The sequence below is a fragment of the Spodoptera frugiperda genome, chromosome 23 (genome assembly GCF_023101765.2).
Source record: "Spodoptera frugiperda isolate SF20-4 chromosome 23, AGI-APGP_CSIRO_Sfru_2.0, whole genome shotgun sequence".
Taxonomy (NCBI): Eukaryota; Metazoa; Arthropoda; class Insecta; order Lepidoptera; family Noctuidae; genus Spodoptera; species Spodoptera frugiperda.
This window is the reverse complement of record NC_064234.1, coordinates 12,404,374-12,421,582: the sequence shown is the minus strand read 5'-3', so window position 1 is coordinate 12,421,582 and position 17,209 is coordinate 12,404,374. Positions and strand designations below refer to the sequence as shown.

General features: G+C 32.8%; 1 protein-coding gene across 9 annotated transcripts in view; it reads right to left on the bottom strand.

Annotated features, from left to right (window-relative positions):
- Positions 1-17,209, bottom strand: part of LOC118266652 (disintegrin and metalloproteinase domain-containing protein 11) — a 432,988-nt gene that overhangs the window by 156,775 nt on the left and 259,004 nt on the right. For all 9 annotated transcript variants that reach the window (XM_050703305.1, XM_050703302.1, XM_050703304.1 and 6 more), the window contains one exon: positions 13,982-14,026. In XM_050703305.1, coding sequence (XP_050559262.1) covers positions 13,982-14,026 — 45 coding nt within the window. The remainder of the gene's footprint in view (positions 1-13,981; positions 14,027-17,209) is intronic.

Sequence of the window (17,209 nt, the reverse complement as noted above, 5' to 3'; positions counted from 1 at the left end):
TTTTTTCGACGTAATAAAACTTTTCCAACCCGAAACTTAAACTTTTTGATAAATAGTTTAGAGTTTTAGTAAAAATCTTTTTTTAGAAAAGAGTAATAATGGAGTTTCTTTCTCGTTCTTCTTCATTCGAAGCTACACTTTGGTACAAGCACCTAGCTTCAATAACAGACAAACAGATATGCAATTCAATTTGACAAAAGTTAAGGATTAATTGAAATAAATACTTTGATTTTGTCTTTAATAGATTATGAAAAAGTGTAATTTAGGATAGAAATCAGGATTCATCGATCGACTCTCAGTCAAAAATTAAAAGGAACGTAGTTATAATTTACTTGCTATGAAAGTTAATACTTACATAATACCAAATTTAAAAAAAGACTTTATTGGAACATTTCATAATATTATGTCCTTATAATATAAAGAGCTGGTTCTACGGAAGATTGCAGAAGTCTTTCAACCTCAATAGCGAGCTTAGAAGCTGTTCACAAAGGCACATTAATTGGAACTACTCAGCCACTGATACCAGACTCCTTGCTGGAGACTGAGCTGTGTACTACATGCAGTTTCCAAGAATATTATAATTGTAAGAATTTTATTTTAATTAGACATTTTGCTTAAAAATAATACTAGCTTTTGCCAGTGCCTTTGCTTTGGTTCCGTAAGATAAAAATTGTACTACGTGTTAGACAATACTCTATCCCTGTTCCAAATTTTATCCCGATTCCTTCAGCCGTTTTGACGTGATTGAGTAACAAACATACACACAAGCTCACAAGATGTGTTGGGGCTAAAATGGCAGTAAATAAGTAAACATTACGCTTAAAAAAATGTGACTATTATTTGATGGGTAGGCTTAAGCACTTATAGTACACACACAATTATGGATGGTTCCTATAGCAAATCTATTACAATGTGAAATAAACACTTCGAAAACTAGAATCTCAACCTAAAACCGTGTAAAAATTCAACAGAAAATATTCAAACGACTGAAATTTTTCGCTTTTTAAGCATATAAAAATGCGATCTTAATCTTTGAGAACCCTTACATGTAACACGTTAAATTCTAAGGCCGTGTCCACATGCCAGTTAACACATCCAATTACATGGGCTAGTGGAGCGAGTGAGAACCGGCCGAGCTTCATTAGGCAACCGCTCGTGGTGTCCTCAAGTGTAATCTCGCAGAAAATGACGTTGACGTGATCTGACATCTTTGACGTGACTGACGTGTGTGCTAAGCTTTACAATGATGCATTTGATGTATTGTCTTGTGGTTGTGTTGTTGGTGCATTTTATATTGAGTTTAATGTACAGTCAGATAGATGTTACGTACCGTACATAAATTGGATGGGTTTAGTTAAACGTGCTTGAGATATAAACTAATATAGAAACAAGAAAAAAAAACGGAATAGGATATTAGTACATTTTTATCATATGGTTACATTACCAAAGAAACTAATGCATAATATTAATCGTACTATCCATAATTCCTAAGTAAATAACTAAAACTTGGTTTTACGTAAATAATAAATAATGAATACGAATTATTATTTTCCTTCCAGTTCAATGAAACCAGAACACCAACCACCAACGAATCAATACAAGGAGGCGCACATAATTAAACAACCCAGCACCTAATCTAAAAGATCTCGCGACCAAAATAAAATATTTACATTCCAAAGCTCGCCCAACAAATTTCAATCTCGGGAAATATTGAAAAAACACCGCAGTGAACATCGAACTAGACGATTTCAATCAACGATCGGATATCTGAGATAAGGTCGAGACTTCATTCCCCCGACACAATGGATATTGAAAACTGATATCATTCGCTATTGTTTGCTTTTTTTTAAATATTTTCGAGAAAATAGTCGGAACGGTGTTGTTGAAGGTAAGGTAATGCTGATTTGATATGTTTTTTCTTGTTTGTGTTCTATTAATTTGGAAATTGGTTTTTTAGTGATTTTAACCGACTTAAAAAAAGGAGTTTCTCAGTTTGACCTGTATGTACGTGTTTGTTTGAATCGATTTTGATGTGCTCAATTATTTTTCTTGCGTTTGTCTTTTCAGAATCGATTTGGATGCGGTAAAGAAAATTGAGTATTTTTCAGACTTGTCTTTAGGTTGATTCTCTTACAAAGTTCTCATGCACTGTTGATTCGTTAATTCTGATCTTGTCCACTATATGTCACCATTTATGGCATATGCAACATTAATAAAATGGAGATAAATACTTAACAATGTTTAACAACCTAAACACGAGTCGTAAAATATAATACCAAAAACAACATTGCAACTTGTTCACCAACAATATAAAACTATACTCACAATACGAAAACAAGGCGCAGATTTGTCAAAACAAAACTTTGAAAGTAAAGCGTTACAAAATCTGAAGGTAACAGTGGAAATGTATTGCACAACACTAATGTTTAAATTCAACGCATTAGTTGTACGTGTTTTGAAAACTTTCGAGAATTTTCTAGACGTAAAGCGAAAGAGATCTCGCTCCCTGTGGGGGAAAACAATGGCGTCGATGTATCGAATGGATGATAGTCGAGATCTGTATCAGATCTTTTGAATTGAATTGGTGTATGGTTAATTGATTCCATTTATATGAGGTTGATCAATATTAGCATTGATACTTTAAATATTTTTCTTTTTGACGTATTTGGAATTAAAATTGTGTCACAGATTTTCAAATCTTTAATTTTTGCTTACGAAGTTTGTTTCATGTACGATAAAATCACTTGCCTGAATGTTATATCTTATTTGACTTCTTTTTCAAGTATTTTTACTGAAATATTAAAAACTAAGTGAAATAATAATCTCTAGTGGTGTGTTAGAAACTAATTTAATATAAAACCACGAACAGTAATCGCACACAACATTATAATATTAGATTGTTAACCTATCGCGCCTGTAACAGGGAAATGGTTCAATTAGAACTAATTGAAATTAGAATTCGGGTTCAAACCGGAGTACGTGTAGTTTGAACACCAATTAGTTTATAATTCTATCAGAGCCAGATTAAAATCAGGATTTTCTGAATACAATAATGTAATTTTGAATAGAAATGATTTTGTAGTCAATGCATTGTGTGTTTTGTAATAATAAAATCTGAGATGTTTTATAAAAACATCTAGGAAAATATAAACCCAACAAAGAATATTAAAAATACCACGAACAAAGGAGAAAGAATAAAACGCTATGACCGCGTAGCCGTCGTAGGCACCGGCTACGGCGTAGCACGTTCATTGCTACGACGTAGTCGAATGGAGCGCTATTATGATCTTATTACTTAGTACAATATTACTGTATTATTACGCAAAATAACAACTAACTAATTTATAAGAGAAGCAACTGGCTATAAATTATCTTGGCAGCTTTGTTATTTATGTCCTACACCTCAGTAATATAAGATTTTCGTATAAAATGTGAGAAAAATATATTACACTATCTTGAAAGCCCGGTTCGCTCAAGTTTTGTTCGTAAAAAAGGATAAAGTTCGGAAAGAAGCTCCAAAATGTTTTTATTACTTTATAGTCAGTTGATTATTTGGGCTGAATTGGGTTCTATCAAAAGTAATCTTATTAAATTTAGTTGGAAAATATTTTAGTATGCAATAAAAAGTAAACCGGCTGGATATGGCTCGTTGGTCTCGAGAATGAGTTTCAGGTCGAGTGAATGTAACTATGGTTTACGATTCTGAAATAATTCGTAATGACATGGAGTTTATGGATATTGTAATTACAGGTTGAATTTTTGTAAAATAACCTGTATTTTAATGTTTTGAAGAGATGATAATTTACACCTTTGTATTTTATACATTCTCAGTAGGTAGCTACTTAAAGGTATTCTTGAAAAACTTCGAGAACTATCAAGCCATTGAAAGTACTTGAAGCACTTGAAAACAATCTGTAATATTAGTTTTGATCTGAAATAGATCTCTTGAAAAGTTTCATTCGAACTGCTGGAAATCGAAACAAGGGTGAATGAACCCTCACATAAACTATAGTTGATGTAACTTAACTAAAGGGTAAACCCCGATGATTTTGATAACTTTTTTATATATTATAATTAAAAATGCAACTAAATAAATTACATACATACATACATAACCCATGTCTGCCATGAGGATATGCAGAATGGAATGCCAATTCCTACGATTATTACATACCTCAACAGTAATCAGTGGTTTCATGCATGCTCGTCGATTAAGGATACTTTAAATTAGGCCTTATTTTTAATATATCGCCAATCAGGTCGATATATGTCCGTTTAGAGCGCCTTCTACTGACGGCCCCATTCCTTGCTTTGGTTTATATACTTCTTTCTTAAATCTATTTTCAGCCATCCTTTCTACATATCCAAACTATTGTAACATTCCATAAATAGTTTCTTTTGTCCACGCATAAACATAATAATAGTGTAAAATAAAACGCATCCTATTTTATTCCAAACAACCAAACACAAGACTTCAGTCCAGTTGCAAATGCGAACACTCAATCAAGAAGGCAGTGTTACCACGACTCCTTGTTATCTTAATAATATTACAATCCCAACGAGTCAGCAAATCCCTGAAGCAATCTGTCTTACATAATTACCTTTATTTCGACTTCCACAATCAACCTGTTCTTTGTTTTATTACACTTTGTTATGAAGATGTAATTGAGATTATTATGTGAGTTTAGATATAGGTTCAAAGAATCTGGATTTGGATCCTCAATTAAAAAATGTGCATATTTTTAACACTCGCTGGCTACTCTCGCGTGGTTTCAACTGCTGTTCGACTACTTTTAATCGTAACGTGATGTTTTATAGCATACTAGCTTCCCGTAGTCAGCAGCTTTGCCTGTGATCCCGTGGAATAAAAAGTATCCTATGTGTTGTGTGATCCTTTCAACTGTTTTAACGTTATTGCGTAACATACACATAAACTCACAAACCTTTACATTTATAATATTAGTAAGATTACAGCTAATCTAGTTATCTTTCTCAATAAATTGATTTACAGATTAGCGCGTTTATACAAATAATATAAAAGACAAAAATACTCTCCAGTTTTATAAATCAGTAGGTGCAGATTTATATTCTACTGAGTTTAGCAATTTCCATCACAATTTCTATAGCAGTAAAGATTAGTTCTTAAAACCAAAACTGCTTAAGATTTTGCAGCTAAAATATACAGAGTACACGATCCAGCCATTCTTCCCGCTAAACTATCAACTCGCACTTATGTGAATAAGAATTTAACATCGTTAGGGAATCCGTTGAGAGACATAATTTAAATTTTCTTTTAAAACCTTTGTAAAACGTGCAAGCTTGCCAAGAAATTCAAAGTAAATTGTTGAAGCACTGCACTATATCAGTTCAAAGTTGTTTCAGCAAGGCTTTTTAGTGTTCAACTCTATTTTACGTCTTTTTTGCTCAGAAAGTGTGTAGCGGAGTTTTTGCTAGACTCTGTATTTAGCGCAATTGTCACGAAACCGTAATACATCGTAAAATACAAGTTCCACTAATATTATAAACGCATTTTTTACATCAAAACGGCTAAAGGGATCGAGATAAAATTTGGAACAGGGGTAAATTATGATCTGGAACACATAAGATACGTTTTAACCCACGGGACGTGGGCGAAGCCGTTGGTAGACGCTAATACATAACACATTCATACACTATCTTTAGACAATATTATTCCAACTTATACAATATCAATAAGGAAAACATTCACACTACATTTTCTCAGCAAAAATATTCTCTTAATCATCAGCATCATCAAAGCATGAAATTAAGACATAAGACGTGGATTATCTGGTAGACGAAGACATAAGTTTCAACCATACGTTACGAATTCACCCTTGATTAATCCCTACTCAACCCGCAAGGGAGTAAGCGTGAACATACTCACTTTGAGCGTTTCGCACACACAACCATCAATGATTCAACCCGTAAAGACATCTATGATTGAAAGTCTTTTTTCCTCTCCGAGCAAAATAACTGGGGGTAGAATAAGGGGTACAAATGGGGGGTAGGAATAATTACGGCCGAGGGGCCTTTGACCTCAGAGGGGGACGTAATTAAGGAGGAGGAGGGGGGAGGCAGGATCATTTTCTCTTAGGTGTGCTTTTGTACCGCGTGTGTAGGCTAAAAATATGCTAGACCAAAAATGTTTGCGCCTTTACGTTCTGTTTCTCTGATTTTTGGCTGAAACTGAATGAGGGAAATGTGTTTTGTTATTCGTAATTGCTTTTATTTGTTAGGCTTTTCGTAATTCGTACTCATTTATTGGCAGCTGAAAGCAATGAAAGTGTAATGAGGTAGTCATTATTTGAACGAATTAATTTGCTAAGGTTAATGTAATGGCTTTAAATTAAATTTAAATTGTGAATTATTGAACTAAATTGTAGTAAATATTTTTTAGAAATAGATAAACTTAACAACATCGCAATATCTTTAGGTATGATATTGTATCTCTGTAAAAAATGAACGTTCAATCTTTTTCGCTACAGTTTTTTTCCCTTATATAAATTTTATAAACGGTCTGAGAGTAGCTTCTCATATACCTTGTAACAGCTCTAGTCTGTCAACGTGTAGCTATAATATATCATCTAGTCGTACATAATAAGGATTGTAGAAAGAAACGGCGCGAAGAATTCTCTCTCCTTTATGACACGACGAAATCCCAAGTTTTTATTTTACTTGTTTGGGGGAAAGAAAATAAATCATGTCTGTAACGTCCTGTCATAACTATAGCAATCTATTATGTTTAAATGCTCCAAAAATTCTCGTAATAAAAAACAAAGTTTTGGCCGAGACATTAGTCGAAACTTCCACGGGTACTTAAAAGACAAAATAACAAGATGGATACAAAACTGGCTAAGAGGGATTCGGATTTGGGTGTTAGCATTTTTTTGTACTGAAGGACTGAATAGGATTTAATATCATCGTAAGTAGGTTTTGGAGTAAAGAGTTAATTTAATTACAATTTACTTTTGGTTTCTTTTCCATTGACCGGGTAAAGTTTACGGGTATTATTAGTAAGTGCATGACTATTATTTTTATTTGTTCTACACTATAGGATATTCTACACACGAAACAAAAATTTGTATATCAAGATCATAACAAATTATGTGGGAAACGAACCCGCTACACGTTGTGCGGCAGTCGGTTGCCCAGCCACTGCGCCAACTGTGCAGTCCTTTTGTTCAGCATCTTTCACTATTATAAACTTTTATACCACTCCCATCAAATACTACTCGTAATACTTTACTTCTAAGGACCCTTCAGTAACGAATTTATAAACGGAACCCTGAAAACAACTCTTTTACATTAAGCAGGCAAAAAGCTTTTCTGTAACAAAATTAAATTCCACTTAATATCAGTACCGGAAGTTTAAGTTAAAGGTCTCAACCGTAAAAGAAAATTAATTTATATTTTATGGAAAAATGTAGGAATAAAGGAAAACTGACTCGAAGGTTATTACAGGCTTGAGTACAAGTTATTGGGTTATTTTGTTGTAAGTAAAGAGGTTTTGACTTTTTAGAAAAGGGGAAATATCGACACTATTTTGAAGTTCCTAAGGTTGAAAAGACCTTAAAGATACGGTTTTTTACGTTAGTTTGGAGATTAGTGTACAACTTGAAGGCGTGCTTGTAATAATTATTTTTGTTAATATAATTATGCTATACCAAATCATGTTACAAAAATCAGGAAACCTAATTGATATTTCACCATAATTCATAAAAAAAATAACCCACATCAATACTTTTATCACACGAAGCCAACGAAATATTACATTTCAGACCAAAATCTCCCTTAGATCTAAGTAATTATGCGACATATTTCCAGGCCACATTACGTCGTAAGGCCACATTACGTTATAAGGCCTCGTCCTCACGAGGCTACAATTCAGAAGACTTCATTAATATTGCTGTTTACTCATATTAATGGATTATTCCCTCAGGCAATGTTTGGATTTTGGTAATTTTAATTTTGGGGCTATAATTGTGTGAGCTATGCGATTCATGGCTGCCATCGTTTTTGATAGAGTTGGTGAGACAAGCGTTTGTGTCGTTAATGATTTGAAATGACAACAAACGATGAAAGAAATAAGATTTCCATTCTCATTCGAGTTAATTGAAAACCAAAATTTTTTTTAACTGACTTCTTAGTTTGACCTGATATGTCATGTATGTTTGTGTGCGATTATCCCGCATTTGTCTGGACGGATTTTGATGCGGTTTTCAGCATAGTATTTTTAAGACTTATAAAAAGGCATACGCATTTTATTTTTAAATAACGTTATTTTAACAAGCAGTGTATTTTTCAAATAACTATTTTAAAACTTAATAATAATAATATATTACTGGCACCACACTTACTGGATTAATTACAATTATTACCCATCAACTTACAACACAGGTGTGCGATATGAAATACTGATACCACATGCTCCAAATCCAATCAAATATGGATCCTATCAAAACCTTCGACAGACATGTTTGAACATGTCTCTCGGGACCTATTAGCTATAATCTTTAATGAACATATTGTACCGTTTTGGGCTAAGACTGGGAACTTCGGTTCATGTGGAACTTAGTACCGTTGTGTACTCAGCTGAGTACGCTCCAAGATACTTGGAGATAGAAGCATGTATTATATTGTACTGTGTGAAGTAATTTTGGCAATTACATTCAAGTGTTGCTAAGGTAATGATATTTTTCGTGTAACTTTTTTATTATTTAATTAATATCTATATTTCCTCGAGAGGACTATTTACACTAGGCAGTGATGCACATTTAAAATGTAGACTAATTCAACAATGTAATAGAAACTGAAATAGGTAATCTAACACTATCATTAGAACTTACAATGGTTAATCCCATCTAGCTCTAATGATAATATTTTACCAGTAATAAGTTTCGTGAAATAGGACCTAATTTATCTGAACGAATTAAAGTAAAATTTAATTCAAGTATCGAATTATGCTTATGAAAATCAATAATCGAACTCAATACAAGATTATCGAACTCGATAGAAAATAATCATAATTAAAAGCATTATTAAACGTAGCAAATTAGCGTTAAGCAAATAACTAACCGATTTTTTTCCTAGCTTGATAAAATACGAAAATTATCAGAATTTCCGATAAAATGACTATGTATTTTGTTACTCGTAACATGTAACATTGTTATGAACATCAAACGTCCTTGTACTACATATTCGTACATGAGGTACCAAATAAATACTTTGACGTATTTACCAAGAACTAAATAAAAAGGAAAAAATAGCGAAACAGTGAATATTTTTGCTAAAATATATTTTAGTATATATGTATGTACCTATATAGAGTGTGTAAGAAAACATGGAGAGGGCTAGTTCTAAATGGAATTCAGAAAATGTTTCTAGCTCTATATATGAGTAGAAGTACTTAGAGCTTAGTACGTATGTGTAGACTTCCTAATCATGTACTAAATATAATGTTCACAGCTTGTTTGTAAGTGTTTTCTTTTCATACTAGCTTCTGCCAGCGGCTTCGCGCTCGTTCCCGTGGGGTAAAAAGTAACTTATGTGTTATTTCAGACCATAATCTACCCCTATTCCAAATTTTACTTTGATTCCTTTGTATCCCATAGGAACGTTGGCGAAGCCGCTGAGAGAAGCTAGTTTTATAATAATAAAGAGTACATAGAATATTATTTTTCACCTTTTAATTTTACGAAAGAATGCAATAGTTTTTTCTAACAACTCACACATACAAACCAGTTACTCATAAGCTGACAGCCCTAACCAGACTGCCTCCCACCCAACAACCTAGTGATATATGTACTGTATTGTACCGACTGTAGCTAAAAGGGAGGTGCTGTGTTCAACTAGATGAATTTGCTTTGTATTAGAGTGGAGTTATTAGCAACAGCAATATACTGAGATGTGAGAGGGAATTAGTGAAGCAATTTCCAAAATGCTGTGTTATATTGGACTTTATTGCAGTGTGTGTAAGGTTGGAAATAGGTGGTGGAGTTTATAGGTTTAGGTATTAAGTGGTTTTACAAATGTTTAATAAATGTTTTATGTAGTTTGACATTGCTATTTACTTTATAGGTCGTTTTAGTGAGGCATCACATCTTTAACTTGCCAAGATAACCTGAATCGTTCACATACTGTGTTTCATAATTATGCTGAAGGTAAAATAGACTACGTTAGGCGTAATGATGACTGCGGACTACCTAGCAGAGGAGTAAACTCCCTATTGCCTCACCCTAGGCGAAAGAAGTCATTGGATGATTTTCTCCCCCTCGAAAAAAAGGCTTAATGATCAGCTCTAGATTAATTTGACGGAACATAAAAGTTTACCAATTAATCTGTAGATTTCTACTTCATTTTCTATAGTGATAAAAGGTTTTATTTTAATATCCATTTTGTAGATTATTTTTAAATATTAGACACAAATATTGTATATACATATATATATATTCTTACGGAAACCAATACTTTCGAAGATATATTGATTTTGAAACACACCGTCACTTCTTTTCATGCTCCGTCATCATTCCTATTACGCTACGCCTTGAGAGCAACCATAAAAATCATATTTCTACACACTCTTATGTCAGTATCATGGACTAATAAAGAACTGTGGCGCTACTAAAACATTTTACAATCAAAAGACATACAACTTGTACTATCAATATTTGAACACAATCCTACTGCCACTGACTAAACTAATAAGACAGCGCGTAAATTAATGTTAATCAAATCCTCCAACTAATTCACTACAAGCATTCTATTTATTACAGACTACACGTTGTATGATCTTTACATACACACGCATATCAATATACACCTTACCATCCAATAGATTTTGAACTCTACTGTACAGTAATAAAGAGGAAAAAGCGACTTCATGTCGTCGAATCATTGCATATCAACATAGACAAAATTGTCAAATAGATTTTGGACTTTAACGTTTTGTTATAAAGTCGAAGATGTATTTCAGCAGTGGAATTTGATGTGCGGTGTATACGTCTCGTTTAATGAAAGCCTGTTCTCAAGCACCAGCTTGCATGCCTAATGAAACCTAGAACTAGGCACATTAATTCTGTTTAAACCTAAAACTATGGTCTAAGTTTTGTTTCTAGAACGTTCGTGGCTTTCGAAATTGTTGTTTTAGATAATTTTATACTAAACTGTTTTAGTGTTGTCTTGTAATGTGTGTGCACAGGTGTCTGAAGTATGTTTTCTGTTGTATTGAAAAGATATATTAGAGAAATATAATAGAAATAGTTTAGAAAAATATAGACAGGTGCCTATTGTAACCGCAATCACTTGAAGTAGAATTATGAAATTAGAAACAATAGTTATATTACTATAGTGGATAAGCTCAACTGGCGATTGTCAATTGCCACGGATATATTCACAGTTAGGTATTAGTATATTACCAATGAAACATTTGAAATGTTTGACTAGAGTTTACCGTTCCCAAAACCTCGATTAACGTTGATAACATTGATTAAAATTTTATTAAATTTGACGTAAAATCAAATGCACACATCTCGTAAAACCGCTCTAATAACTTTTCCGAAACTATTAAAACAGCAATATATCATTCATGACGGGGACAAATTAGATTCAACTAAAACTTCAATAATAAATTAATAGTATACTCATAACTAATTGTTCCCTCCTTCTCCCATCACTTGCATCGTACCAACCAACTTTATACCATGACGCTTTGATAACAAAGTTGAAATTAATCTGTCAAAATCCCGGGGGAGCATAATGAGGTTGAAACTAGATACACACGTTTCGGCGCAGGTGTAATTTATTGCTTTACCCGGTTATTATATGAAATACCCATCATAATTCCATGTTGAGTGGCTACGTGAATGGATTAACGAGTTTTTGAGGTTCATTTTGTATGTTTTATATCGGCAGCCTGTGGGTAATTTCAGCTGTATGAATATATAAGTGGTTTTAGGTAATTGAAGCAATAAAATTATTGGTTTGATTATAAATTAAGTCCTAAAAAGTATATTAACACTTTGAACGCGTGGTGGTCACCGGTGACCGACGTTAGCGGAGGATTTGCCTTCAACAGTTTTCTGTTGGCAGTCAAAGACTTAATTTCAACTTGAATCAATTTAGCTACTATCAAATCTGTGCACAGGATTAAGAATAATTTTAATGGATTTTTGAAACTGACTTGAAAGTTCATCCAGACATTTAGAGATCTACACACATGGGCATCACAGTAGAAAAGCTTACTAAATACAAGATCATACACATACATACATCAACTTAATTGGCGAATAGTGAGCTCCCTGCCTTCTTTTGTAAATTACGTGGAATTCCGCATTTCAAGCTAGAAAGAGATTTCAAAATTCATTTGATTTTCTAAGAGATTTTGGTAGCTTTAAGTCCCGTTTTTGATGTTTAGAAGGTGTTAATGAGAAATGAACTTTCTGACGCTGAAAATAGACTAGTATTTTGTCTGACTTCTTAGTAATATGAGGTTGAAATGCTGTTTGCTTTTAGTTGTTTGATTTAGAAATAGTGTTTAGTTTCACAACACGAACCTTGAAGTCTTATGGCATTTGTCTAGCAATACAATAAGGAATAACTAATGGGGGGTACGTTTATTTTGCTGCCTAGATGGAGCTAGTGTGCACTACTTGTCCTTTCGTCCAGTCAGTTATAATACTTATAATTTATGACAGCTACTGTGATTGGATAAAAATCCTCTTGCTAAATGAGTATCATCAGTTTGAAAAAACGGTAGCTCCCATAAAATTTTATTTGGATGGGATAAAAAAATGCTCCCTTAACCATAAATTTGATGCTATGATTTGGTTAAATATTTTATTTAGAAAATGATAGCACTAGAAAGACCCATTGTATTTGAACCTTTTAACAGTTGACAATATATAACTTTTATAGGATGATTTTATATTAAAGTTCCTGACTTTACAGAAATAATACTAAGATCCGCATTTTTATTACAAGACAAAGTTACTATTTATACATTTTCCCTTTTATAATATTATACAGAGTTATATATTTCAAGACTACACAGATCCTTGTAATTACTGTGAATAGTTCCTGTGGGAAATTCTTGGGGAGTGTAATGACTTCTCCTGCCTTATTTATTTGGCTTCACGCATCTATTATGTAACCGTAATTGTCTTGTGTACCATATTGCAACTTGGTATACAATTATGGAATCAAGTTTACTAGGAAGTTTTTGAAATATAGTAGGATCTCTTCATGTATAGCAGCATACCCTACTCTAATGTAGTCTAAGTTTCACAAATATGCTCCTGCATCTGTAGTTTGCTAAATTTGCTAAGTCACTCATGAAATCATATGAGCGACTTATTCGTTTGCGGATTTCCTTATTTCTAAATCGATCTCGAAAAATGAGCGGCTCATTTAAATTGTAAATATTAAATGTAGTACAAAAAACAAACAAATAAATAATACCTACACGAGTATAGGCCTTTTGGAAATATTATGACTGATATTATGTCATGTTTATAACTAAATTCGATGTTCCATACATCGAATTTAGTATTGTCAAAGTTTAAGTAACTTGATGGACAGTTCATATACGGATCTTTTAATATCCAAAGTATATTCTACGATTTATACAAAATAGGCGTTACAAAACTACTATTATATTTTTGTATACCTCTCTTTACGAACCTACGCTTACGTAACTGTAGAACAAATTTTCGAATAAATTGCTTGACTTGTTGACAAAATCCTGCGAAGGGTCCAATTGAAATAAATGATTTGAGTTTTGTTTGCTAGGAGCTGTCAGCGGCCCCCGAACTTGGGCAGTTTGTGTTCAATGTTCATTACAAAACATTTAAGACAAGATTGGCAGACGATAAACATATTTTTATGGTCACTATAAAGAGAAAAACAATGTCGCCATTCCGAAAAAAGTGAAGAGTACTAAAAAAAAATATTGCTAAAAACTCACCCTAGCGCGTGACCTTGTGCCCTGTTGGTAGTCGTAACCTCTGCCCTGTAAAAAAAGGAAAGATAAATATCAATTAGTATTTTTATTCTATATACATACGTCATACATACATAACCTAATGCCTGTCTCTCATGGAGGTAGACAGAGACAAGGGAACGTCAATTGTAACGAATATTACACACTTCTTTCGCTTCATCAACAATCATCAGTCTTTTCATGCATATTTTTATTATATGTCTACTAAGGTATATACGTAAGTATAAGGTGTATAGGTATAGTTAAGAAGAGAGATTAAAGTAAAGTAAATTCGATAAACAATTTCTCAATATCACAAAATATTATATATTGATTAACTTTTTCCTTTTACTGAAAAAAATGACACTCCTATTTTTAAACCTGATATAGAACAGCTCTCTAACTCAGAAATACTCAGAAGTGAGACGAATTCTTAACATATTCAGTTACCAAAGAAAACACGTCAAAGCTAATGTTGAAGATCACAGATTCGGAATCCAAGTAATTAGTCGCCACTTAAGCATTATAACTTACAAGAATATTACATTTCAAACAAACGAACGACTAGAAGATAGCAATCTGAGTGGGGATAACGATATATATGTAAAGTTTTTTATATCTCTATTTATTCGTATTTATGTAATTTAATTAAAATACTCGTGTTTTCTTTATCGTTAAGTTATCTATATTTGTGTGATTATCTCACGATTGGTCGAACAGATTTTAATGCGGTTATCAGAAAAGTATTTGTTACATTTAGGAACAAGTTTTAGTATATTAATCGATTGCAAAAAGAGGTGTTGAAGTCGGTAAACTAGAAAACGTAGGTTACTGATAATAATTATCCAGTATATGAAATCAAATCTTTGTAAATGTTTACTTATTACACGCAACGATGGCATTACAAATCTTAATTTTACTCTGACTTACATAGGGCCTTAGTACTTTTCATATTTCAATATAAAAATATTTCTTTTTTATTATTAATTCTCCTAATAAACAACTAATGATAACATAATATTTTTATTTCACACCTTATCCTCACCCTTATGATGACAAGCTAAAACCTTCAGACGCAAACACGCAAATTGGAACTCTGAAACTACTTCAGTTAGGTTATATATTGTACAAACTAGTTCGGTATAAGCCACGTAATCCAGTAGAGAGCCTACTTCGACACGTGACCGCCAAGTTATGGTTACGTTTCAATCTAACATTTGTTTATCTTCAACCTTCTTGTTTAGAAAGGTACAAACTGTTGTGTAACTATTGTGATTGTGTTTTGATGAGGTATTGATTAATTTTCTAGATGTTCTAGTGTGAAACTGAACGAGGTCTTGGTCTTAGTTATAATCTTGAGTAGGTGGTAGATACTAAAGCTTGGATTACCTATTCACTTACGGCCAGTTTCAATAACCTATCTATCTGTAGATTTACTTACTAGAGATAGTATTTTGACATAAGCTCCATACAAAATGTGTCAAAATTCTATCTCTAGTAGGCAAATCTACCGATAGATAGGTTATTGAAACTGGCCGTATTACTCAATATTTGACAGTTTGGCGATTTTTGTATGTATTTTTATATGTATGATTTAAGTGAATAAAAGATTTAAAAAAAAAAAAAAACTATTGGGTTAAAATGAGGAAAACATGAAACGTATTATTATTAGCATCTTTTTTTTTCAGCTATGTTCGTTCCACTGCAAGGTAAATCCTATCCTATCCTTCTATTCCATAAAGCTTTAAGCTTTAAGTGGAACTGGGCTGGTCACTTTTGGGTCTGCCGCATGTCACACGAACGATAGTCAAAACTTACTACTGAGTAGAGTCCGCTCAATGTCCACAAACATCGGTGCAGGCCCAAAAAGAGATTATTAGCGTAAGTTATTAATTTATAAACCAAAAAAAATATTCGAACTTTGAAAGGACCAAACTCCTTCTAACATTCATAACACAAACATCGAGTTACTAAAGTAATAAAAATAATTAAAAGTAACGTCTCAACTCATCCACCCTGACCACTGAAATATTAAAACCCTTTTAAGCGTCTTCCAGAACCCATCGAGTTATAGACCTTCTGAGATTACACAGTTAAAAAACTTAAGAAAACCAGTAAAATGGAGTAATATAAACAAGTTAAGATTGTGGTGTAGTAACTGTCTTGTAAGATGGTGGTCTAATGCAATTTGCATGGAGTCGGTAACTTTGAGCCGTAAACAGGGCCCCACCGCAAGCCTTAACGTGTTTTCTAAAGTTTAAATTGATTCTGTATTTTACTGGTTGCCTTTTTGTTACAAAATCCGTGGAACTGGTTACGTTTAAACGGATTCGGTTTACTGTGATGAAGGTGTTCGAGATTTATAGCCTTTTTTCGGTGAGTATTTCAAGTTTTTTGGGGGAGTGTTCGTAAGTAAGTAAGGTTAACCTTTTTTTAATGTTAAGTGGTTGTACCAGTACGCACGACATGTCGTGTTATTTAAGTAAATATTTTATGAAACTAATAATAAATGAGATTTTGTTGGATGATGAACTGATCTGTCAAATCTGTTTTGTGTAGATACAGACAAATCGAGAACGTCCTCCTTTTTGGAAAGTCGGTTGTAAATATTTACGAGAACAAAATATACTTTCATTGTACACATTTCAATGAATAGACTTCGCAATACTTATCTCCAAGTGAACATTAAAAAAGACATTCAAGAAATATCTGTCTACAACCTAATTCTTTTAACAAAAAGATTTGAAAGAACGCAAAATGGCAGACAAAATTATTCAGAAACTTTGTACAAAATCTATTTATATAGGGACACTTGGAAAACACATTTTAACGCTTTTTATGTAAAAATTAGCAAACAAGTCGTTTTTGTGTTGGAAGAAGAAATGATTGTAAATCCATGAAAATTGTCTTTGGGAGGAAATTTATTCCTCCCAAGAGGACATTGGGGTCTAATTCAGGAGTGATAGCGATGTTTAGGGATTTAAATAAAAAAATGAAAGGACTTGAATGATATTCGTTTGTAACGTTTCAACGTTTTTTGTGGAAATAGAGCTCTTAGGTAATGAATGAGCCTGTGATGTTTTGTTACAGAATTTGGATCAGTAAACGATATTATTATTATTCCCACGGACTAAATATTATTGTAATGAAGTTGAAGTATCTTATTCTTGTTTATTCATGATATTTTGTAAGATTCTCTTTATATAAATATTC